This window comes from Papaver somniferum, chromosome 6, assembly GCF_003573695.1.
Source record: "Papaver somniferum cultivar HN1 chromosome 6, ASM357369v1, whole genome shotgun sequence".
NCBI lineage: Eukaryota > Viridiplantae > Streptophyta > Magnoliopsida > Ranunculales > Papaveraceae > Papaver > Papaver somniferum.
Window position 1 is genome coordinate 69,037,628 of NC_039363.1, and position 26,853 is coordinate 69,064,480.

At 35.8% G+C, this 26,853-nt stretch overlaps 1 protein-coding gene and 1 long non-coding RNA gene across 11 annotated transcripts; one reads left to right on the forward strand and one right to left on the reverse strand.

Moving 5' to 3' along the window:
• The first annotated feature begins 3,778 nt into the window (after positions 1–3,778).
• On the forward strand, positions 3,779–8,146 carry LOC113287885. 7 transcript variants are annotated; one of them, XR_003330380.1, is made up of 11 exons: positions 3,779–4,594; positions 4,804–4,923; positions 5,147–5,184; positions 5,469–5,519; positions 5,617–5,856; positions 5,948–6,032; positions 6,211–6,399; positions 6,898–6,974; positions 7,070–7,157; positions 7,624–7,765; positions 7,902–8,146. It is a non-coding gene; the product is annotated as an uncharacterized LOC113287885 (long non-coding RNA). The 7 variants fall into 7 exon arrangements; XR_003330377.1 differs by lacking the exon at positions 5,147–5,184 and having other exon boundaries at positions 5,617–5,731; positions 5,808–5,856; XR_003330382.1 differs by lacking the exon at positions 5,147–5,184 and having other exon boundaries at positions 5,617–5,731; positions 5,853–5,856.
• Positions 8,147–9,062: 916 nt separating this feature from the next.
• Positions 9,063–13,509, reverse strand: LOC113285751. 4 transcript variants are annotated; one of them, XR_003328911.1, is made up of 5 exons: positions 13,351–13,509; positions 12,952–13,072; positions 10,596–11,741; positions 9,231–9,380; positions 9,066–9,088 (listed from the first exon to the last, which is right to left on the reverse strand). XR_003328911.1 is itself a non-coding variant. In XM_026534526.1 (4 exons), the coding sequence occupies exons 3-4, from the start codon at positions 11,559–11,561 to the stop codon at positions 9,351–9,353; spliced, it is 996 nt and encodes a 331-aa protein (XP_026390311.1). In that variant the 5' UTR covers positions 11,562–11,741; positions 12,952–13,072; positions 13,351–13,509; the 3' UTR covers positions 9,063–9,350. The 4 variants fall into 4 exon arrangements, 3 of the variants coding, with proteins under 3 accessions (XP_026390311.1, XP_026390310.1, XP_026390309.1); XM_026534526.1 differs by having other exon boundaries at positions 9,063–9,380; XM_026534525.1 differs by lacking the exons at positions 9,066–9,088; positions 9,231–9,380 and having other exon boundaries at positions 10,445–11,665.
• Between the last annotated feature and the right edge of the window lie 13,344 nt (positions 13,510–26,853).

Below are 26,853 nucleotides of genomic sequence, written 5' to 3' on the forward strand. Positions count from 1 at the left end.
GAAGTTGCTCTAAGTCTTACACTTTATTCCCTCAAAGAAAAACACCAAAATACATGGATATGAAACAGAAGCAATGCACGCTTAAACTAACAACTTTTCACTTGCTTCACCTTTCGATAAAATCTGCAAAATCGTCAATTGGGGTGAGATGAAGGCTCAATAGGCTTACGTTCTCAATCTCAAAGAGATGCGGAAAAATCTCAAAAACATTAAGGAAAATATAAATAAGCAATGATAGGACTTCAAATTGTAAACAACGCATTCAACAAACAAATTCACAAAAAAACAATGAAGTCTCCGACAAATCAATTCATTTAGATTTCGGTACATTGAGTCCACGGCACGAAAATCTTGGTTCGAACACCCACTTATCATTTCTCGGCACGGACAGTCGCCATCAATGGTCGGGAAACTACGTTCCCATGGGGAGCATTACCCATTTCTCTATATCGGGGATCATTACCAGGCGCAAGATGGAACTATGTTCCAACCAACGGAAGACATGAACTCAATAAAATTTTACATAAACAACTTGTTTTGCCATTAAGAGAATGATATTCATTCACTACTGATTTCTCTAATCAAGAGCCACATCAACAAAAACTCAAGTACAAAGACAATGGAATATTCACATGGAGTTCACTGTCACTCCAAAAATCAGCAAACATACATCTTTGAAATTAACATTTCTGGATATGAAGAAAGCTAGTTATTCATTAAGGTAAAATGACAAGCAAAATGGATATATTAACAATGAACTCCTCAAATTCGTGGTTATAGAATTAAGGTTCTAATAAGTATTTTTACAAACATCTTATGTTCCAAAAGAAATTAGTGAGAACAATCATTTGAAACTAGGTATTTTCGTTGCAAAAACCAAACAATCCAATTTCATAATTCATGATAAACAAACAAGTAATTCGATTCGTATGGATCAATTCAGTAACAACTCAAAGACAATCATGGAATTCAAATCGTAATTGGGAAGAAATAACATCAAAGTAAAAAAAAAAAAAAAATCTCAAAGAAAATGAGTAGTAAACCTACCTCGAATTAGCTTGCTCCTAGTAGTTTTTTTTCCCTTAGAATTATTTTCATCCCTTGGCTTGAATTCCTAAAATATGATTTATATATGATGCGCAATACGTTACAATCCCCAACTCTTAGGTTTCCTTTCTAGTTCCTATTACAGGACCCTCTCTATATTTCTCTTTTTTTTTTTTTTTTGCTAAAGAACCACATCCGATAGATTAAAAAAGATTCTTTACATATTTCTTTTAGGTTCTCCTCCCTAATAAGAGAGTTCAAAAAAGGGGGAAAAGAGACCCAAAGATCCTTAAGACTCAGTTTTCTAGATCGGCGTTCAAGCCGATCTGCTAGTTTATTTTTCACACGCTTAATGTACATAATTTTAAAAGACACAAAACTTGTAATTAAATTCCGACAATGCTCGACAAGATCATCACTTCTCCAAGCAATGTAATATTGGCACCGTTGCTGAACTGAACAAGCTGCAAAAAAACACTGACAAAGACAACCTTGGAAAGATGCATCTCTTCTGCCCAAGATATGGCCAAAATTAGAGCAGCAGCTTCATCTCCTACTGCATCTGACATCAAACCAAACTCCGCTCTTGAGATTTTTACATTTCCTGCAGGATCACACCAAATTACTCCCAAACCCATATTATAATCTTTAAAGGAGCCATCAATAAACATAAAATGTTCCACTTCAGCAGCAGGGAACTTGAATTTCTCAACAGGCAAACAAACTGGATGAGACTGAGGAAAAACATAAGAACTAATCATTCTTTTAGTACCCAGAATGATCTTGTTAAGATCCAAAACAACATTCTTGAAAATAACTTCACATCTGAACTTCCAGATACACCATAAGACAATAGACCCAATACTAGACCAAGGAACATTATAAGGGGAGACTCCTAAATCAGAGTCATGCCAGTACAGAAAGTAGTCATCAATCCAGTCGAAATCTAAGTGAATCAAGTGTTGTAAGGACAGAGAAAACCATAAGTGTTTCACCACAGAACACTCAATAAAAAGGTGCATAACTGTTTCTTCATATTGATGACAGAGAGGACAGAGAGAATATATTGCAGGGTTATAAGACTGAAGCATGGAATTAACAGATAACATATAAGCAAAGATTTTCCATAAGAAAAACTTAATTTTAGGCAAGCAATCAATTGTCCATACTTTCCTCCAGAAAGCAGAGTCTTCAGGTGACGGAAAGTCTTTCATATATACTTTATAAGCAGACTTAATGGTAAATTAATCATTGTTGGTGTGAGCCCACATTAACAAATCATCTTGTAAAAGATATTCTAATAGACTTAATTTTAGTAACCTCCTCATCTGTGAATAAAGTTGAGATCAAATTGTCATTCCAACTACCATTCTGAGCATCCAAAAGTTCATGAACATATTCATAGTTACCATGAGTAGTAATTTTGGGCACCGGGGAATGCAAATTCCCTGGAATCCAGTTATGTACTCAAATACGAGTAGAGACCCCATTATTAATTTTAACTACAGAGTTATCTTTAATAATTTCAGACCCTTAACAATACCTTTCCATATCCAAGAAGAGGAATCGGCGGCTTTATCAATTTCCAGCAGATTCTGATTAGGAAAGTATTTGTCTTTCATAAAATGAGAAAGTAGTAAATTTGGTTACTTCAATATCCTCCAACCTAGCTTACAAATGAATACTCTATTCGTAGCATAAGAGTTTCTAATTCCAAAACCACCATTTAATTTGGACTTACCTATATCCCCCAAGACCGAAAATATGCAACTCTCTTGGGATTTTTTTAGACCACCAAAATGCTCTTTGAATAGAGACCAGTTTTGAAGTAATAGTCTTCGGAAGAGGGAAACAAGCCATTTGGTAGACTTCTAAACTAGATAAGACATGTTTAGTAACAATGGTTCTCCCTACCACATTGAGGTTGGTCTTTTTTGTGTTACCTAATCTAGTGTAAAGGTTTTCAATAAGAAAGTTAAAAGAATTGGTTTTATGTTTAGTAACAAACAGAGGTGTTCCTAAGTACTTTTCAGAGTTACTAAGGAACTTCATTTTAAGAATTCTATCCAACATCTTAATATGCTTATAATGAATTTTACTACTAGTAATAAATCCAGACTTTTCAAAGTTAATTGCCTGACCTGATGCCTGAGCAAATATATTTACAATCTTGAGGAGATTCCTAGCATAAGAGACAGAAGCCTTGCAAAACAATATACAATCGTCAGCAAAGAAGAGATGAGAGATCGAAGGGCTATTCTTTTTAAACTTGGAGCCTTGTATCAACTTCTCAGCCTCCGCTTTCAGTAACAGTTGAGACAACACTTTCATGCATAAAATAAAAATGTAAGGTGACAGACAATAACCTTGTCTAATACCACGAGATGGATAAAAAATTTCACCTGGTGAACCATTAACCAAGACAGAATACACTACACCCTTTTAAAGGATTAGCAACTCATATTAGAAACAGCACTTGGGCCGTTGCTAATTTTCTGTTGCTAAGTTTTCGCAATTGCATATTGTTGTTGCTAATTTTACAACCGCGACGGTTCTGTTGCTACTAGCAGCAGCGGAGTATTTACGCGTGCAGTCAGACCGTGTGGCTGGTAACACCTAGTTTGACACTTTGACTTGACTCGACGTGTGTGAGATATGTGTGTGAGGATCCTTTAACCCTAGTTCTAATCTAACTTACCCTTTTCTTTCTCTTTCTATTCTTCTACCTCTCTCAATCGCTGCCGCTGCTGCTTCTTTCTCTACTGCTTCTCTTTCTTCTTAAAAAAAAACACGAAGATTCATCAACAAAATCCATGAAAAACATCAAATCTTCTCTACTCTCTTCATCAACACCAACTAAAAATGAAGATTCATCAAAAATTATGTCAACAACATCTTTCCTTGATGATTTGTTCTGAATCGACGAAGAAATGTGAATTCTAGGGATTTATCAAATGGGAATTTCAGGGATTTATCTTTAATCTTGAAGAAGTTGTTGTTACGATTGTACTCTGTTACTCATAGTATTCTGTTGAATGTAGTATGAATTTCATTATTTTATTTTTTTGATTGGTTTCATCTGGTAATTAGGGTTTTCAACTGCTCAAATTTTTTAGAACCTCAAATTTTATTACTTGTTTAGAAATTTGGGAATTTCTTAGTCAGTTTCATATTGTTTTTAGTTTCGAAAATAACCCACCGTTTAGAAATTATCATATAACATTGTTCCAGTAGTAATTTCAGCAAAAAGAAAAGAAAATAATTATGAGCTCAAACTATTTGTTAAATTGTTTTAATGGAGCTGTAATACTTCAATTTGAGTTCCCATAACTAATTCTTGCTTTAGGGGTTGAACCGTTGATTTGTTCAGTGTGGGTGTTGATGAGATTGGTTTTTTCTTTAGTGTGTGTAGAAAATGGGGGATAAAGAGAATGGAGATGAGGACTTGCCCATTGTTACTTATATTTGTGCAGTTATAGAAGAGTTGAAGGAGATATGTTGAGGAAATGAATATAAATGATGCGTCTGGGAACGACCAAAAAGACCGGTATGTGGTTATATTCCTTGGCTTTCAACAAGATTTAAAGGTCTATATTGTAATTATTAGTGTTTTGATTAGGTTAGTAGAGGATAATTCTGGCAGTCATGATCAACAGTCTTTGTTCGACACAATTGAAGACATGTTATATCATTTACAAGTTATTATCTATTAATGCCAAAGGGGAAAATGGGTAACAGTCTTCAATGTATGTTCAGTTGAAAAGAGAACAAAAAAGCAACAGTTGCTGCTGTTGGAGGTGGTTTTGATTTGCCAATGGTTTGTGATTCTGCTTGCGATATATTATGTGTTCGCTGTGGATTAAGGGATGAAAATATGTACGTATGATGTATTTTTCCATTCTTGTCTTTAATTTTCCTTTGTAGTAGAATGTGATGCATTACTGGTGACATTACTTCTAAGAAAGTAACCAATAATTTATTTACATTTTTGCATCCCTAACTATTAACATTATCATTTAATTCATGTATCCATTTTCTTTGTTAATAAGTGATTCATTATCCATTTTCTTTGTTAACATTATCCATTACTTCTAAGAAGAGTCAGAGATATAAAGCAGGAAAATTCATTCTTGAGAGGTATTTGAGTAGCCTCTTCCTCTCCCCACATCTTAGTTCCTTTTAGATTTTGGATCACACTGTTTGGAAATTTATTTATTCTTTAGATTATTATATACGGAACATCCCATTTAAATGAATCATCCATCATTGATTACTCAAGTAAGTGATACAAAAGAAGAGATTTATGGGGATACCAATGATAGTCAAATTTCATCTTAATCTAATAATAAGTTCAACTTGTTGGTGGTGTTAAATCAGGTTTTAAGCTTGATGTAAATTGAATACAAAGTTGTTGGATGTAGGTGGCTGGTGTTGTTGGTGGATGACCTGCTCTTTTAAGTCAATTTACAGAGGTGATCTTATACTACTATTGCTGCTAGAGCTAATTTGGATTTGTTCTCCTGTTGGTAACAATGGTACATTCTTATGTCGTCTTTTGGATGTTTATAGGCACAACAGGGATTGTGCATTATACAAACTATGATGACATGAAGTATGTTTTAAGTACATGATCAAATGCTTATAGCTCTAAGCCATTAGCAGAAATGTCAGATGAAGACCTTATGTAAGCTTTTTGAGACTGATGTTTCGTAACTAAGCATGCGATGTGTCATATAAGACGAGACAATTTCCTTTTGCAGTGAAGTCATAGCGATGAATACTCTTGGTTTATTGATATATTGTAGAGAGGTAAAAAATGAAAGTAATTCACATGTATAATGTCCTAAAATATCTCTTACTAGACCTACAATGAATCGTGTTAATGGATGAGATTATGTAGGCAATGAAGTTGATGCTCAATCAGCCTCGAGAGGTCATATGTTTAACATTGATGGAGCTGGTTCAGATGGAATGCCAACTCCAAGGTACTATATTTTCAAAGTATGGTTGTGCATCCTTTGGTGGCACTACTTAGCTTGGTTGCATTATCCCTGAAGTATGTGCAGTACTCATTTAACTTTCATCCTTCAAGGTTTTTCATACCTTGCCTTCTAATACCTGTATGTATTCTCACCTAGATCACTTCATTTTGTCATTTTCCAGCTGGGGATGGTTACAACTGATCTTCGTATGTCTGGGGCCATGATGAAGCAGGTCGAATACAGAACTTTCTCCACTTGATCTGATGCAGGGGCATGATCTTTCTCAGAGGATCTTAATCTTGAGACTGGCCCATATCCTTAATTGCATGCTAAGTTTTTCATTAACATCATGGAAGAACCAGCTGAAGTGGTAGGATTTTAGCACCACCTCTCTATAAATAGGTTTTGTCTTTAAGATATTTTTGGTTCTTCTTTCTAGAATGCAGTGTACATACCATTCAAATTCAAATTCAAATTCATTTAGTCATCCATTCAAATTCTGATAATTGGATGTTGTGTACATTTATTTCATTTAGTTGGCTTAGGGATAACAGATACACAAGCTTGTCGGATAGTCTGGTGGCGGGTGACACTAGGCACTTGTCACCTTTAAATGACTCATTTTCTCTTAAAAATTATTTTATGACTCCGGCCTTCCCGTTTTGAATCCATAATAAACATACTGTGTCATATATGTTATTGTTATCCATGCAAGATCCTTCGATTTAGGTTTCAAATTCTAGTGGGGAACAAATCCTGTGCATAGATAGTATATATATACAAGCTTGCAAACATGTCTCTCCTTATGTATGTATGTGATCATCAATGTAAGTAATTTTTGTTATGTTCTTTATTGGCCTCCCTGCAGGTTACAGAATATCTTGTTATGAAGCCCACTTACGTTCGTTTCCTCACTGGGTTGAAAGCATATTCCCAGATATCTCAGTTAAGCACGTTTCGTGTTGTTATATTTTGTTTGACTACAGCACAAGCTTATGCAGTTTTCTTATATTTCAATACTTGTTGGTTGTTATGTAAAGGTTGGATGTTGGAGATGGCGAAGAAGCAAGTCTTGAAAGGTACCCAAGGAGCACACTTTAACATCAATGCATCGATTATCTTGGACCAGTAAGTTTTTCGCTGCCACTTGACATGCAATTAAATTCACATAACTAGCCATCTGTTAGAGTCTACATTGTAATCGTATTTTCCATACGTTTATGATCTGAAAACCTGGTCATTTAGGACATGTACCTGATCATCATGTACATCATAGCACACATATATGTAGAGTTTTTTCCTTGTGTGCGTCCTTCAATTTCAGTTATTGAATTCTTTATGTTCTAACTTAATTCTTTGAAACCTGCACTTACATTCTGTGAAGATAATGCACTCACTTCATAACTCAAGACACTCTACTCATTCTTTGTAGTTAACCTGCATAGCTTCACAACTCAGACACTCAACTCATCTTATGCTATTAAGTTGGAAAAAAAGATACCAACACTTGTAGTTATTCTTTGATCTGAAATGGTTGTTGGTAGGTTTTATTTGATGTTGGTATTGAACTAATTTTCCCTCCGTGCTATTCCAGGGAGAGTTTAATGCTAATGGGATGCCTCTAGTTCTTTGTTGGCTTCTTGCTTCGACGATGGAATGTTGCAGTAGAAGCTGCAGTTGAAATTGTTGAATGGCTACAATCAATAATCGTCAATGGAAGTTAGATATTGAATCAGGTAACCTAGTACGGAATTTCATTTTAGATCGTCAATGGCCACAATCAATAATCACAACTATTCTCTGTTTTCTATACTTCATTCATTTTAGATCGTCAATGGTTTTTAATGTTTTTCATGTTTGTGTAATTTGCAGTTTGTCGAACAACATAAGACGATGCTTGTCCTACCAGTGATGAGAAGCAGTCTGTTAAGTTCCGGCTTTGCCTTCGATGCGCTTGGTCTTAAAAAATGGATTCAGGTTAACTTCTTCGGGTTATGATAAACTAGGTCCACTATCCATGTATAAATCTCAAGATAGAACATTGTATGTCTCTAACTGTGATACTTAAAGTTCACATTGAGATTTTTTTATATATATATATAAAATTCTTTGATAAATCTGTGGGTTATTAGATTGCATAATTACAATTGAGAATTAATTATAATTGAATGTGAGGAATTGAATCACCAGAATAGAAAGAATCAGGGTACTGCAGGATAAATTTGGAGGTCGATTTTGACTAGGTAGCGAAGACTTGACCCTTTCTTTTGCTGTTGCAAATATTTAGTAACGGAAAACTGTGTTGCTAAATCTGAACCAGAACACCTGTATCCTGATCTACTAAAATATATCCCGGAATAACTGCAAAATTAGCAACAGAGTAGAAACAGCTTGTTTCTGTTTCTATATATTTCGTTCAACAGCTTGTTTTTGTTGCTACTACCGTTGTTGACTGAAATTAGCAACAGAGATAGAGCTGTTGCTAAAAACTGCAACATGGTGTTTAGCAACGGCTGAAATCTGTTGCAATCCCAGTCAGCAACAGATCTAAGCTCTTGCTAAACGTTAAATTTGGTGTAGTGATATGATACAGTACTTGTACACTGCCCTATCATTTGACACCATTCATCACAAAACCACGATTTTTTGAAGACAGCAATGATGAAGGACCATTCCAGTCTATCAAAGGCTTTAGAAAGGTCAAGCTCAATAGCTAAATAGTCATTTTTATTGGATTTCTTTCGTCTTTTGAAGGTGTGAAGAATTTCTTGAGTAATAACTACATTATCATGAATCTGGCGATTGGCAACAAAAGCAGACTGAAAAGGGAAATCAATTTATCCATAAAAGGTTTCAAGCGATTAGTTAAGATTTTTGAAATTATTTAATAAACTGAATTTCATAAACTAATAGGCCTAAATTCATGAGGTGAAGATGCATTTTTGATTTTAGGTATCAAGGCAATGAAAGAGAAACTAATTTGCTTTAGCATATATCGATTATTAAAAAAAAAATTGAACATGCGAAACAACCTCATCTTGCACTATCTCCCAGTTATCCTGAAAGAAACCAGCCTGAAAACCATCAGGCCCCGGCGAGCTCCATGAAGCAAGGTTATTAACAGAATCTCGAATTTCTTTAGGGGTGGGGATGGCAATCAAAATAGCATTAATTTCATCATTAATAATGGGGTTAACATACCGTAAGGCTTCCTCAATATCATCAATTCTAGGACTGGAAGTAGAAGAAATTTTCTTGAAATGCATAGAGAGCAGCTGAACTATTTGATCTCTGTCCTCAAGCCAACTTCCTTGATCATCTCTAACTGTATGATTTGTGTTGTACATTTTCCTAAGATTCACCGTATTATAGAAGAAATGAGTATTCCTATCATATTGAGTGAAGTAATTTATCTTTGATTTCTGTTTATAGAAACTATGTTCAACTTCATACCAATAATCTAACTGTTTTGAATAATTCAAGATGAACTAACCTACTTGAACAGAATAAGGAAGAGATTGTAAACTTTCTAACTCAGAATTAAGTTTACCTATAGTTGTTTTAATATGAACAAAGGAGTTAATGTTCCAATTATAGAAGTCAAATTTCACATTCTTGAGCTTATTCACAACAACATAAGTAGGAGAACCAGCCACTCTTTTAGACCAAGAATTAGATAAAACATCTTTAAACTCAGTATTAAGTTGCCAGCATTTAAAGAATTTATAAGGAACATTCATGTTCTTCACCCAATGAAAGCATTTAACCAAAACAGGACAATGATCTGAAATAATCCTCCCTAAGTTAGTAGCACGAGTTTGTGGAAGAACTGTGACCCACTTGTCATTCATGAAAGCCCTGTCTAATTTTTCTAAGATCAAATCTTTTGGATTCTTAAATCTTCTATTGCACCAAGTATAGGGGTTTCCAAAAGAGACTACTTCATTCATATTCATATCAAACAGCTTTTCTTTATCAAAATTAGGTGGGAAAGAACTCATAGAATTACCCCCATTTTGTCCGAATCATGCAAGATAAAATTAAAGTCACCTAGTAGAAGCCACGGATTGTTATTATTATCATTCATGTCACTAAGGAAGTTCCACTGATTTCTCATGCCAACAAAGGTTTAAAGAGCCATAACCAAAGGAGACAACACAGTTTTTGATTGTAGGAGTAACATCACACAGAATATGTATCATATTTAGGGAGCTCCCCAGAATCTCCATGGAAGAATTCTCAAAATAACCAAAAGCTAGGCCTCCAGATTTTCCAATTGATGGGATGATAGTCCAGGCATCATATGGCAAATGATGTGTGTATTTGTTAACAGTTTCCTCATTTACCATTGTTTCTAATACGCATATACCATCCAATCTATATTTCCTAAACAGACTAAATAAATGCCTCCATTTTTTATCAGAGCAGCATCCATTAATTTTCCAACATAAGAACTTCATAATTACTATAACAAGGCACTCCAAATCAGAAGATAAAAGAAATAGCAGAAAACAATAGTTAATATCAAAGGAAGCAAGTAAGACTAGTAAGGAAATATGAACTTACAGGGTCATGAGCTGTGGAGGGATCCTCAGCCATAGAGTCATCATCCATCATCATGAGATCAACTTCTCTTTCAAATTCCTCATCAGTGATAACCGGTTCCGGTGGTAGAGAGGCTAATGGTAATGGTTCTAGAATAATAGCATCCTTGAAATCTTCAGTCTGAGAAGGTACACTCAAAAGTTCATGTTCAAAGCTAGGTGGGATGAAACCATCAGTGAATAAGTTCATTTCAGAAACTGAACTGCAGGCATAACTTGATGATGGTACAACAGTCTGAGAGAATGTTGAACAAGAAGTAGCCCAACAAACATTACTAACCACATAACTCATACTTGATTGAGAACCTAAGCTTCCAATATTGAATGAAGAGTCCGCTGGAGGAGAAAATGCAGGAGCAGATGAAAGAGGAGGCCAACATGGAGTCGGCATCATTGCAGAGGACGAAGAAAAAGAGCTAGCCTCCAAATAGACAGATTCAAAAACAATTCTTGGTCGTTTACCTTTGCGGTCATGCACATTACCATTATCTCCCGAACTAAAATTATCAAAAGGCGACACAAAACATGAAGATACTCGGGAAGAATTAGCAGGAATATGAGGGTTCAAAGGTTCTCTTATCGTTAAGGCAGACACAGCAGGTAAAGCAGATGGAAAAAATAGAGGAGAGAAGGTTGAGTTCCTGTTACCAATGCTACCCAAAGGCTGGAGACTGACAGAGAAGGCAGAAGGCCTTGAATGATCCCTGATTAATGGCTCACTTGCAGAGATCTTTGTCTTTGAGCTTTCTCCCCTTTCAGCCTGCGACTTTACATTAGTAACAGTAACATGCGTAGCACGAGGAGTGGGAGCTGGAAGAGCCCTGACAAAAATTCTTAACTGAATCTCCTTACACTTGGCCTCATCATGATACAGCACAAAACACTTCTTGCAAGCACGAAAAGGAAGCTTAGGGTAGAAAGCAGTCATTATATAAGGCCTCTTACTAGAATTAAAGACTACTCTCCTTGTAAGTGGTTACCCCAGTGGCGCCATCAACCTGGCTTCATGCCAATTTCCTGCTGGAGTGTCAGCTGCAACAAATTTCCCAATTTGATCAAACACCTCTCGCACCTTTCCTTTGTTGATCAGATCAGAGTGGATAGGTATCTGCATTGACATAAGAGTGACTTCCCAAACTAGACCAAAAATAGACTCTAGTGCATTAAGAGGTTGTACTGCGAAAAGTTGACCAAAGACTAAAGTAGGCCTAGCAAGAAAAGCAATGTCCCTGTCTTGACTCTTCTTAAACATTACAACAAACAAATTTTGATTACCCATTCCTTGAATATAACGCTTGGCTAGCTTAAAATCAGCTGCAACAATAGGCCAGATCCTATTAAGATGATGCTTGACTGAAGTTTTATGATAGATTTTGGTATCATCACATAGCAGGGATGCAAACCTATGTAGGAATTCTTCTACATCTTCATCTAGGTCTAAAACTCTTACTTAAGCAGCTAATAATGCCATTTCAAGACACAGAAGTTGAATGAAACTAACAGATAAGGAATTGAAACTGAATGAGAGTTGTGATGTAGTTGAGAGAGCTCTTGAGATATAAATATAAATTCCACACCAGACTCAATGCAATTTGAAAGAATAATAAGCATGAAATACAGCAGTAATGATACAGACATAACTTTAATACTGAGATGACAATTAAATGCAGGCTAATGAGCAGACCTAAGGGTCTAATTTCATCTCTAAGTAACTCAATTGATGGATAAGAGCAATAGAGCTGCATGCTTGCAGTTAAGATTTGATAACTCTTCCTTTAAGAAAAGGAAGTTAATGACAGAACAAAATCATAGCAATATTCTTATTCTTCAAGTTCAACTTATCAAATGACTGAGCCTAACACCAGAAAGAATGCCAAGTGTAGAAAAAAATCTGAGAGAGCCACCCTCATCTAAGATTCCATTAGTTAAACTATAACAGTTGCAGACATCTTTGAGTTTTAAATTCCAACTAATTATAATTAAAAAAGAGTAACACAACTTTTAATGCCTTGTGAAGAGTAATTAACTTCAACAAGCAACCATCATGAGAGATAAAACTTCATATTCTTATTAATCTTGATACTGAACTGAACATAATGAGACTCAAAAGCAGCACTCTGATAAGATAATTTCATTCCCAATACAAGAAACTGATATACACAAAGTATTTCTCTTATCTAATAAAATCATCAAATCCATACTCTAGACAGGGTCTCAAAACATCCTGATAGAGCTTCAACTAATAAATTCATCAAAACCCTTTAATCTTTCTGAATATACCATTCAAAGACTCTAAAACGAAGAACTGTAATAAATACCATATCAGTGAACCACACCCATACGCTAATATTAGCCTGACAATCCAAAGATCACTATTGCTTGACGAATCTAATGATGATTTCTTGAAACTCTATGGCTGCACCTCTATTAGCTCATGACCTAAAATAAAACGAGAGAAAGAACTAAATTAGAAACAACTCAAGAAATATGATTAGAGATGAAAGAAGCAATACAGTTATCTAGTTAAACTTTCCAATCATAATACCAAATTAAATTTAATCAGGAAAAAAAGGGAAAACGCAAGAACCCTAAATTAGGTCATAAAAAAGAATCTCCAATAATAAAAAATCCAACACCAAAAACCAAATTAAAAGTATGAAAACAGTAGAGAATCAAATGAAGAACATGAATTTAAGGGATCAATCAGAAATAATTACCTAAATTAAGAGAGGAATCGAAGAGAAATTTTTAGTTTGACTAAGTCAGCGTCTCCTGACTTATCGCCTCAGAGAAGAGTCGAAAAGAGTTACATATAAGATGCGCTTATTCAAGTGGGTGAGACTAGATTGTTCAAGGTTATTTGCACCCCAACCAAATCTGAGTAGTGTAAGTGGGTGGGACTAGATTGTTCAAGTGTCTATGGTTTAACTACATAATTAGAACTACGAGAACCCAAGTGTCGCGTAGGGACTAATCTGGAAATTAGAAAAATATGCATCACTATACAGGCAACACCACACTAAAATGATAAGCCCAAACTTATTTCATAGGTACTTTAGAATCTCATGGAGACTTACCAACTTTATCTGTGGATAAATTACTCGAGGTGAGTTCAAGTAATCCTACTTTAACTAAGTGGGTGTATGTGGAATCATTAATGTTAAGGGAAGTTGGATCCAGTAGTAGTGAAGTGTGGAAGGATGTACCTGTTGAGGCATTTAATAAAGCTAATAATGGAGGAAGCAGTATTCATGAAATGCAATTTAGTGAATTGAGAACTATTGCATCCCCAAGTAAATTTCAAGTGTTAACTAATGTGGTTGAAGAAAAAGATCATTTGGATGGTGGGGTGACAGATAATTGATTCTCTTTAATGCGCCTAGTGGTCCTTTTAAAGATATAGATAAACCAGTAAAAGGTAAACGGAGTAAGGGTATATCAATTATTACAAACAAGAAAACAAGCATTCAATTTAGATAAAACAAATAAAGGAGGGAGGAGTTCTGCAACTTCTCAACATACTTCTTCTCAATGAGAATTCTTTTATGGAATGTCAAAGGTTTTAGGAGGATACAAGCTAAAGACAAACTAAAAAGTTTAGTTAATCAATTCAATCCATCCTTATCTTGTGTGGCAGAACCAAAAATAAAAGTTTCTGATAATTAAATAACAATTTGGATGAGTCAAATGTTGATTCATAAATCAAGTGATAGTTTAAAAGATAATATTTTGATATTTTGGCATTCATATTTAATTAAGCATTTGTAGTGTGAATTACTATATAGGCTTATCAGTACAAGTAGGTGATGTTTCGGTAACAGGCATGCAGCTTGTCTCACAATTGATAGGAGGTCTTTGGGGGAAGAGTTGATGGAAATAAGTGAGCCAAATTTACCTTGGTTGGTGATAGCGGATTGTAGTGTTGTGTTGAGTAGTGAAGAGAAAATGGGAGGAAGGAGACCTCTGAGAGTTTCTACACAAGACTCCAGACATTTTTTAAATTCTTGTCATCTCTGAAAATCTCCTAAATCAGGTACTCAACTTTCTTGGTATAATAATAGAGTTGGCGTTAAAAGAATTCTTTGCGACTTGGATAAGGTTTTTTTTAATCTTCAATGGATAGAGATGTATGAGGGATGGAATTATAAAGTTGGGGTCAGAGGTACATCTGATCATGGTCCCCTTATGGTTCAGTGATGGAAATTCCTATACCAAATAATGTGTCTTTTGTGTATCATCCAGTGTGGACTTCTCATCCAGACTTTTTGAAGTTAATAATTCTTAGGAGGAGGAATGTGAAGGTGATCCTACTTTTAAATTCATGAGAAATCTAAAGATATTTAAAAATTGTGTTAGGAAATGGAATTGGGAAGTGTTTGGAGATTTAAAGGTTAAAATGGAGTGGAACAAACAAAAGAGGATGGGTTGGCTTCTTCTTTACTTTCAGATGCTAAACCTGAGAATATGGAGCTACTAAATATTTTGGTCACAGCTAGAGGCAAACATGAAGTGGCGTCTCAACAGTTTAATGAGTTAATGCGGAAAAAATCCGGAGTTAAGAGCTTCTCCAATGGCATATGTGTGGAGATAAGTGTCAAAATCCACCTAGGATACACATCCATTTTCTCTAAAATCATTCTCCAAACCTGATGTATTAAACCAATGTATATATGACTTTGGGTAGACATTGTCAAGGTGGATGTCTAGTTTTAGACATTTCCCTTGACATTGTCTACCATCCTAGTCAGCTTTTACTTAATTGAATTGATTTTAATATATTAACTAACCATTTTTAGCTCTAATAACATCTTAATTATGGAAAATAAAATTTATACTAATTAAAAGAAGAGGTTATATGCAATACCGTTGGAGATGGATTTTTTCTCTCCCTATTTTTAAGGAAAAATAGATTGAGGATGTCTTATTTGTGTTGCCACATAGGAAACACACTCAATGACCATTGGAGAAGCTCTAAGTGGGTAAAAGAAAGTGAAGCTAATACATCTTTCTTTCATGCTATTATGCGAATTAGAAAAGTTCAGAATACAATTTCTAAGTTATAAAATAATAAGGGAAACTTGATTTCTAATCAGAGTGAAATAGATGAAGTCCTAGTTTTACATTACCAGAAGAAGTTTGAAGTTCAAGAAGTGGAAATTGCAGAAGGATTATTGGATGCAATACCAAAATTATTAACTGCAGAGGACAATGATTTTTTGGATGCCATTCCTTCTTTTATGAAAATCAAAAATGTTGTATTTTGTATGGATGCAAACAACTTTCTAAGGCCAGATGGTTTTCCTAGTAGTTTTTACAGATTTGCATGGGAAGTGGTTGAAGAGGATTTGGTAACTGCTTTATAATATTGATGGAGTTGTACATTCATTCCCAAAGGCTTCAACTCAAATTTTATTTTCTTACTTCCAAAAGTTAAATGTACTAAGAAATTAGATCAATTTAGACCTATAGGGTTGGCTAATTTTAACATTAAAATTATTACTAGAATCATTACTATTAGAATTGGTTATGTGATTGGTAATATGGTGTCACCTCACTAGGGTGCTTTTACTAAAGGGAGAAACATACAACAGAAGATTGTGCTAGCATCTGGTTAATGAGTTGAGCATAAGAGAAGGGGTGGAAATGTGTGGCTTAAACTGGACATTACTCAAGCTTATGATTCTTTAAGCCGGGATTTCCTCTTTGAAGTGCTTAGACATTTTGGATTTTCTGAAATTGGTAGTAATTGGTTAAGGAAAATATTTGAGTCTGCTAAAATATTTATGCTGCTAAATGGAGGGCCTAGTGGTTTCTTTGGCGGGGGAAGGGGCCTTAGACATGGCGACCCCTTATCACCAGTTTTGTTTGTTCTAGATGAGGAAGTGTTGAGTAGAAACATAAAAAATATGGTACATGGAGGAATAATTCATCCAACGGTCAATATAGAAGGTTTGTCAACCAACTCATCTACTATTTGCAGATGATGTATTCATATTTTATAACGGGCACAGAAAATCTTTGGGAAACTTGATAAAATTACTCATGCAGTATCAAGATCTTCTGGACAAGTGATGAATACACTAAAGAGAAAATGCTCTGTTGGTGGAGTTACTGAATCAAGAAGAAGATGAACTGCTGACATTTTACAAATGGATTTATCAGAATTTCCAGATAAATATTTGGAAGTAATACTTAACCCTGAAAGAGTTAAAACTTATCAAGTATGGGGGATGGTAGAAATGATGCAACAAATGCTAGCTGGATGGATGGGTAAACTACTAGCCTTTTCTGAAAGACTAACTTTGGTTAAAAATGTGTTAAATAGCATTCCCATTTATAATATGTCAGTATACAAGTGGCCAAAGGCTGTGATCAAGGAATGTAAACGTATAATTAGGAAATTTTTGTGGCTTGGTGACCCATCAGTAAAGAAATTGATCACAGTAAAGTGGGATGAGGTATGTGCACCTGTATCTGAAGGTGGCAAGGTATTAGAAGATTGAAGAATGTGAACACATCCCTTTTAATGAATCTACTTTGGAATATTAAAATTGAGAATGAGGAATGGACAAATTACATGAAAGCTAAATATCAGAAAAAGAAAGGGGAATACATCACTTTTTATAACAATCATCCATCTGGTCAGGGATTAAATGGGTGATGCAAGATGTTGCATAAGGGATTATATGGTGATGGAAAGAATATCTCTGTCTGGAGATATAAATGGCTAAAGGAGTATACTCTCCTATAAAGACATATAGATAATCCATACATAGTACAACATATTGATTGGAAAGTGGACAAGCTCATTGTGGATGGTGAATGACATATTCCTGAGGCTATGTCTAAGTTCTTAAATTTAAATGAATTACCATCTTTGGGGAATGGACAGGACAGGAAGATTTGGGAAGTTGATCTTACTGGTAAATTCACTGTTGCTAATGCAGCTGATAAGAAAGAAACATCCAATAATTCATTGGGAAAAAAAGGTATGGATTAATCCATCTATTCATCCTTATACATCTTCTAACGTGTGGAAAATTTTGAGAGGATGCATGTGCCACTGAAGAAGCAGTCAGGAAAAAAGGATTTAATACTGTGTGTAAATGTTATTTGTGTGGAAATGAAAATGATACCCTAGAACATATATTATGGCAGTGTGAGTTTATTGAGAAGGTCTGGCATTGGCTGAATAAAAGTGATGCAGTGAAAGAGGTCTGGTATATTAGTGCTTTTATAGTGATGGTGGAGATTTTATTCGCCAGAAATAGTACTAGATATGAGGAGGACAGTCCATGTTTTGAGAAGATAATACAGAGTCCTAAATTTCACAAGAGAATATAGTGTCAGAATGAAAGGAAGTAGGTGGGATGTATTTATGACCTACATATTCTTATGTCATTTAGAATTAAGGGCATTAAAGTATCTACTGTTAAGGTTAAGAAATATTTATTTATTCTCCCAAGCCTAAATCAGACTCTGTTATGTTGTGATGGGGCATTAAATGGTAATCCAGGACAGGATGGTTTTGGTTTTGTTGTTAGAAGTCTTGATGGTGGTTGTATTGGTGTTACAGCTGGAGGACTGGGTATTGCCATAAATTATCTAGTAGAGATTATGGGTCTTATTTGTGTTGGAAAATGGGCTGTTAGGCATAAAAAAATGAAATGTTTGCTTTAGTCTGGATTTAAAAGTTTTTCTAGTGTCTTTTATGAGGGGAAAAATCCCTGGATAGTTGAGAATGTATGGCAAGGATTAAGGAATCACTTCTCCTTGTTGCTTTCAGACACTCATTCAGGGAAATAAACTTCTCGGCTGATAAGATGGCCAATAAGGGGACACATCTGGATAGGGGAGAGATAGATATGAAACCATCTTTCTTGGGGGCAATGAAGTCTGAACAAGCCATGTATTTGAGATTTGTCTAGTATGTTCGTTTCTTTTTTTTTGTTTTCTGAGTTTTAGTTGTTCCTGTTATTGGTTCCTTGTTTAGTAGCTGAGATTTTTTTTTTTGTATTCTTTGGAAATGATTTGGTAATAAATGATATGATTTAGCAAAAATAAATAACTGCAAAGTCGAATTATATTTTCAATCATTTAAGGGAAAAATTATTTATAAATGTTAGAGCATTGCTCGGTTGAACCCAACAAGCGTTGGTATGTCAAGTTTGGTTGTCATATTTTAGTGAATCAAAACTAATTTTAAGAGTCACTTGATTATGTACTAGAGTCAACTTCGTATAGGTTAGCTTGAAAGTATTAGGGTATGAGACATTACATGTATTGCGAAGACTTGAAGAAGTGAAGAAGTAAGAAGTTACAACGACAAACATCATTCTTCCACTTGAGGTTAGTGATATTTGAATTGAACTGTTTCATTCCCTAACGTATCTTTCAAGTCGTGCATATTGAAAACAAAACTGCGAAGCATATTTGAACTCTAGATAGACATAGTATTAAGGAATATAATACGAGGTTTATTGCTTAACCATTAAACTTTGTAGATAAGACGTCGCCATAATCATTTGAATGATATTGTGATTATGTATGGGTATGAGGTGAGGATTTCATCCTACGGAACAATGTTTACATGTGTTCTAAGGAAGTCAGTTCATAAACTTGTTTGTGAATCGAAAAGGAAATCGTCAGGCGTTATTGGGATTGTTATTCATTGCATATCTTGTGAACATCCAATATGTGGTAGAACCGTTCATGACTTGTTTTTGTTCTTGGTAAAACTATTCACAAAGGTTTGACTTATGTATTGGTATGACTTTTATTAGTGAAACCGATCTTAAATAATCACCTGAGATGGTACGATCGGGTTTGTAATTTTATGTCTGACCAAAACTGGGAAAAGGGGAACCGATCCTAGTAAGAGGTGCAGTACATCACAAAGGGGAACCGATCCTTGTATGAGGTGCAGCAGGTTTATAGAAGAAATGGGAACCGATCCTATGGACATGTGCAACACATTTTTAGGTAAAGGGGAACCGATATTATGGACATGTGAAACACATTCAAGTTAGATACCATATATATGTAGGGAACCGATCCTAGTACCTAGTCAACCTAATTTTGGAAAGCTAGTGTGACTATGCACAATACTCACATGGAGGTAGAACCGAAACTTGTTTTGGTAGAACCGTTAAACCCATGATTTGTGATTGAGTGTTCTTGAAATTCAGATGAACCAATTCTAAACTTGTTTGGAAGTGTGGAAAATCGGTTTCAAGGTTGTAAGTATGAAAGAGGCCTTACAAAGTAAGGATGTCGACATACTTTGAACATGTGTTGTAATGTTTATCGTTTATTGTTCAAAGTTATTCCTTAATAGCTAAAGGAAGAAAATCCCAAGATCGAAATATAAATAAGTTAATAATCTTTTATTTAAGGTTGTTAATTTTATTTTAGGAGAACGAGAATTAGTAATGTGCATTTACTAGTTAAAGATTTTTTAAATAGATTTTCGGTCAATATTTTGTACAGAACATTTCCACGAATTATGGAAACCGAATTTGTGCTTTAATGAATAACTTGAGAATATTTTCGGTTTTGGAAATTCCTTGGTGTCCAAACTTCCTTGTATATAAATACTTGAAGTTACTAGCAAACTAATTGAAAAGTGGGAGTCTAATAACACCACCCAATATTTCGCTTAGCAATCTGTATGGAAAAACTCCAATATACTTTGCTAGAGAATCAACTAGATAGTCAGACTCGATCTAGATTAAAGTATATCGAGGAGTTAATATCTCTCTCTTGTTTTGATTTACTCGAGCTAACAGAAATCAGCGAGTCCTTAATCAAACACAAGGAATAACTTGGATGGTACAAAAGACCAATATCCAAGGATCAATCAATGATAATCAACAACCAAAGGTTGGATTACTCTAATTGATGATCTAACGCACAACCTGTATTATTTCAATTATAAAGATAAAACAATATAATGCGGAAATTGAAATAAAACAGACACCGGAAATTTTGTTAACGAGGAAACCGCAAACACAAAAAAACCCTGGGACCTAGTCCATATTGAACACACACTGTATTAAGCAGCTACAGACACTAGCCTACTCCAAGCTAACTTCGGACTGGACTGTAGTTGAACCCCAATCAGTCTCCCAATGATCCAAGGTACAATTATACTCCCTACGTCTCTGATCCCAGCAGAATACTGCGCACTGGATTCCCTTAGATGATCTCACCCACAATTAAGAGTTTCTACGACCCAAAGTCGAAGACTTAAAAATAAACAAATCTGTCTCACATAGACAAGTCTATCAAAAGATCAATATGTCTCCCACAGATAAACCCTAAAAGGTTTTGTTCCGTCTTTTGATAATAATCAAGGTGAACAGGAACCAATTGATAATTCGGTTTTATATTCTCTAAGAACAGACAATAGAGTTATCAATCACCTCACAACAATCTTAATCGTATGGTAGCGAAACAAGAAGTTACGGAATCACAAAAAATGAGACGAAGATGTTTGTGATTACTTTTTATATCTTTCCTATCGGAGATATTAATCTCAAGCCAATCAATCTGATTGTACTCGTACGATAGAAGATGCAAGATCAGATCACACAACTACGATAAAAGTAGTATCGGTCTGGCTTCACAATCCCAATGAAGTCTTTAAGTCGTTAACCTTGTTTTAGAAGAAGAAAACCAAAGGTTAAAGGAGAACCGACTCTAGTATGCAAACTAGTATCACACGTGAGGTGTGGGGATTCGTTTTGCACAGATACTAGTGTTCCCCTTATATAGTCTTTCAAATCAGGGTTTGCAATTAGGTTACCTTGGTAATAAAGCAATCAATATCCACCGTTAAATGAAAACCTTATTTAGATTCAAGCTAATATTTCTCAACCGTTATATCGAAAACTTAGCTTGTTACACACACTTGACAATGCATGCTTCTAGGTTTGTTAACCGTACCCAAACGTATGCACTTGTTGGCTCAACAATAGTTAACCAAATGGTTAGCCATATGAGAATTCCATATCAACCACGTTCTTCTTCACCATAACTAGTTCAAATGAACTAGTTAGAGAGTTGTTCAATTGCAAGGAAATATCATGTATTACACAAGACACAATAAAAAAAAAGATGATTTGATTCACTTGAATCAGTTCATGAACTTTTATAGCCACAGTTTTCAAACTACATTCCTTAGTATTTTTTAAGTTTAAGTTCAGAAATCATCTTCAGATATATAACCTTCTCAAGTTCGCAGACTAGGTTCGCGGACTTAAGTTACCGGGCAAAGTTTACAAACTCCAGCAGAAATTCTCGGGTATGAGAACTTCGTCGGTTCGCGGATTGAGTTCACGGACTTAGTTTCACGCAAATAATTTGTCAACTCCAGCAGAAATTCTCGGGTTTGAGAACTTCGGCAGTTCGCGGACTGAGTTTGCGGACTTGGCTCACGCCATTCTTCCGGTTCTCTAGATCAACAAAGTTCGTAAACTTTGGTTCAAGGAATAGGACTTATACATAAATGTGTTTCCACAACAATGCTTATGTCCTCCGTTGGTTATGTAATCTAAACTCTCATTTCAATCATTGAAACATTCTTAGAGGACATTATATAATTGTTACACCATTTCTCGTCAAAGAAACTTTCAAGATGATTGAAACATATCATGACTTTCGTCACATGGTAAAGATAAACTTGGTTAAAGCGAAAAGCTTACCAACTCATATTTCGAGATATAGATAGGCGAGGTATACTCGGCTCGAAATACCAAATGTGTATAATCAAAGTCTATATATAGCATACGACTTCTTGTCTCAAAGAGTAGGAGATAAAGTAGATAGACTTTTGAGTGATAAATAAGTTCAAGTCTTCACATACCTTTTTTTCGAGAAGTTCCATCGGTTCCTTGAGTAGTTCTTCTACTTGTATGATGAATCTACATGAAGTCCTTGAGCTCAACTACACTTTCTATCCTAGTCCGAGACTTAGCTATAATATACTAGAAATCAATAATTATAGTTTTGATTACTAACATTGACAAACATGCTTGAGATAGAAACGCATGCGAGTTCGACCGAGAAATGCTCTAACACTAATCCTTCGTGATTAGCCGCCTATTCGGAGAGGAGAGTAACCTAATTAGGCGAAATCTCTTACGACCGCTCATTTTAAAGTCTTCTTTGGGATTGAGAATATCTATTAGTACCTTTGGTGGGAAACTAGATAATTGATGTTTATCTTATGTTTTCGATTGATTTGATTGACTAAAGCTGGTTAAACTTTGATTGCACCAAGTTTGTTTATGCTTGAGAATCTTCTCTTTTGATATAAGATTCACCCAAACTAGATCGAAGTTTCGACAGGGATCTTTAGACTGTTTGTAGTTATAAAGACGATCTTATGATAATCCATTGTTAACAGACTCTTTTATGTGCATGATTGATCACAAGAGATTCAAGTTGTTGTGTGCAAGTGTTTATTGAAGATCTAAGAATATTTGAATACAAAGAAGATATTGAAGATTTATGATTTGGGGTTCGTAATCTTTGGTGTGCACAATACTTGTTTCATCTTAAGAGGATCCAACTATAATCAGTTTATCCTTGTGGTAGATTGGATTGATTAGTTGTGTAGATCGACATCAATACAATTCTTTGTGATTAAAAGTATTGATTGCAAAATCTTAACAATTACTTCGGTAGTTGAGAATAAGATAGATCTAAAAACCTGACGAAGGAGTTTATATGAGATAAACAGAAGAGCCTTTGTCGAACTCACATCACTTGGTTGAAGAGAGTTGATACCAAACAGATTTGTTGTTCCTTTATTGTTTGGAATACGAACCAAAGAAATTGTTCCAAGTACGTGACTTATTCATAAGTTGGATGCGTGGGAATACAGACGGAACTAGGTGAACTATAGGTTTAGTTGCTTGGTCTCAACTATATGAAGTTGGTTTAATTTTGTGTAGCGGCTTAATCCTGAGAGTATTCAATTCTGGACAAGGTCCCGGAGTTTTTCTGCATTTGCGGTTTCCCCGTTAACAAAATTTTTCTATGTCATTTACCTTTATTTTCCGCATTATAATTGTTTTATTATAATTAAAGTAAATTACACAAAAGTTAATTCCTATTTACTTGATAAGCAATCCTATTATGTTTGGTTAAGTCCGAACCTTTTTATCAAGTAAACATACTTCGTTGTTGTTGTAGATGGTGGATTTTTGACAAAGGCTAAAATCGTAAAACCATAATTATACATATTCCTGATCCAGCAATCAGATGAGTATTGAGGCTCATGTCTATTATCGAAGCATGAAAACTCATGCCACAAGAGTCTCCGACTGAGTATACTTCTCTCAGAGCATACATGAATATGCAGTCTCTCAACTGAGGCAACGACATATTTCATGAATACTGAGCAATTTCAGTAATCACTTTTATATAGAATCGAACGATTGGACGGCTCTTAGACAGCTTTCCTGCTAGTATAGAGCGATAACGTCTTCAGGATGTAACAATATTTTCCCTGACTATATAAAAGACATGTGTATAGAATCTTAATGATTGGACGGCTCCTAGACAGCCTGCCTTCTAGTATAGAGCAATAACGTCTTCAGGATGCAACAAGGTTTTCCCTGACTATATAAAAGAGATATGACGTTTCAACAACCTCATATCTCTCAATTCTCAGATAACTAATGCTACAAGACAGCATGTCTGCTAGTATAGAGCCATCAATTAATTATCTCTAATCGTTAACTGAATATTCAGCAATATTCTATGATTCTTCGTAATATTTCGTCTCATCAATTTGTGGTTCTTCCCAACAGAATTCCACGGGTTAGTGATAAATATTCAACATGCGGGCATCTGAGCCGCTATCGAGTAAGCCCCGACCAAAATGGTGCAAGTGTACTCAGCAATAATGTGCAAACGAGCACCTGAATGCACGAACGAGCATTCCAAAACACGAAGGAACGGTGAACCTATGCAAAATATGAAAAAAATAATAATAATAAAATATTATCAAAGGCATCAAGGGACTGGGCCCACCGACCGTCCAGTCACGTCATGGCCAGTCCCACGCCCAATTTTATATTTTATCATATTTTATTATTTTTCCCTGATCTCATGAAAATCCCTTCATTTGAACAAATCTCCTCCGTCTCAAGGAAACTCCCCAGTCTCATGGTGTTTCCTCATATCAAAGAAATAATAAAATTTAGGAAAGGTGTCACGGGACCGGACCAACTAGCCGGCCGGCCATTCCCTAGCCGTGGCTGGACCCGCACCTCATGATTCCTTATTATTTTATTATTTCCCTCATCCCATGAAAATTCCCTGATTTCAAGATATTTCCCTCAACTCATGAAAAATTAGGGAAAAGCTCACGGGACAGGCTCATTGGCCGGCCAAACATGCCCTAGCTGTGGCCGGTCCCACAAGCTCTTGTCTCATTATTTTAATATTATCTGTTTCCCTCATCTCATGGAAACTCCCTCACTTCAAGGAAAATCCTTAGTTTCAACAAACTCCTTGATTTCATGATATTTCTTTAAAATCATGAAAATATTATAAAATTAGGGAAAATGACATGGGACCGTGCCCATTGGTCGGCCGTCCATGCCTTGGCCATAGCCGGTCCCACACTTCATGACTCCCTATTTTATTATTATTATTTACATAATCTCATGGAAATTCCTTAACTTCATGAAATTCCTTAACTTCATGAAATTCCTCAGTTTCATGAAATTCCTCAGTTTCATGGTATTTCCTTCACATCAGGGAAAATACATAAAATTGGGAAAGGTGCTATGGGACCGAGCTTGCTAGCTGGCCGGCCATGCCCTAGCCGTGGCCGGTCCCACACATTGCAATTCCCTATTTTATTAATTATTTTTCATCATCTCATGAAGATTCCCCAGTTTCAGCAAAACCCTGAATCCTTCATATTTTCTCAAAATGTTGCTCAAACGCGCATCAGAAAATATCGAAACTCCCAGGACTGAGACACGAACATTATAGTGACACGAGCATGTCTCTTGACCGACCAAGGCCGGCCCTAAGGCTTGCAAATAGCCAGTCCTGCATGATTTAATAATTTTGACCTAATTTGCTCAATTGCTCATATTGGTGATGAGTGCTAAAAAGTGCATATTTCTATATATTTTTCTTGGCATTTAACTCATCTTTTGTGCATTAATTCTACATTTTATCCCATATTCTGTATTTTCATTGTTTTCAAGAATAAATATTTTTCTTACTTAATTTTGCATTTTTAGGTAATAAATAAAGTTTGGATGAATAGAAGAGCGGAAAAGAGCAGAAAAGTAGTGAAAATCCGGGAGGAATTACACAAGGAAGCCGCGAAGAATGTTGTGCACAAGACCAAAAGGCTAGAAGTGGGCTTGAAGAAGAAGAATTGTCCTTAAAGAAGATATGGGCTTGGCATACCCAAGGCCCAAAACCCTTACTCAAACACATTTCCACTATCCAAGCCCGTCTCGGATTTCAGCCGTCAGATCGAAGCATTTCAGCATCCTACGGTCGCTCCATCATCGCACATCAAACTCCGAAGCCCCCGCTTTACATCGCAACGCCCATCTCCATCTTGGGTCGTCCGTTTTGCTACATCCCTTCATCCGACGGTCGCTCCACGCTTACCTCCGTATCGCCGTTGGATCCACCTACCATCTTCCCATCCATCGCTCCTTGTCGAGATCATCAAACCGCGCTATCCCCGCTTCACACCCTAGTCACCAAACCCTATTACCCAACCAAACGGACCCTTCTTCTCAATCGGGTTCTTCCTCTCTTCTTCCCAAATTCTCTGCAACTCTGCCATCTCCATCACCACCATCTCTTCCATCTCCACCTCGAACACCACCACTACCACCTTCCCCCGACAAACTCAGGATTCAATCACCACCCTTGTTTCTTCCTTTCTCGTCTGTAGCATCGAGTCCTGATGCTACAAACTCGACAGTGAGAGAAGCTAGGGTTCACAGAAGTCTAGGGCTAGGCCAACAGCGCAACAAGAGCTAGAGGAGGAGCAGTAGAACATCAAGAAGCATGGGTCGAAGCCAATTTACACATGGGTATGTCGAATTTGATTTTCCCCAAAAAATTAGGGTTTCGAATTAGGGTTTTGTATTTTGTTGTAAGCTATAAAAGGGAAGTGATGTAGGATGTTAAAGGGTGTTCTTGGTTAGCCGATAAACCCCCTAATT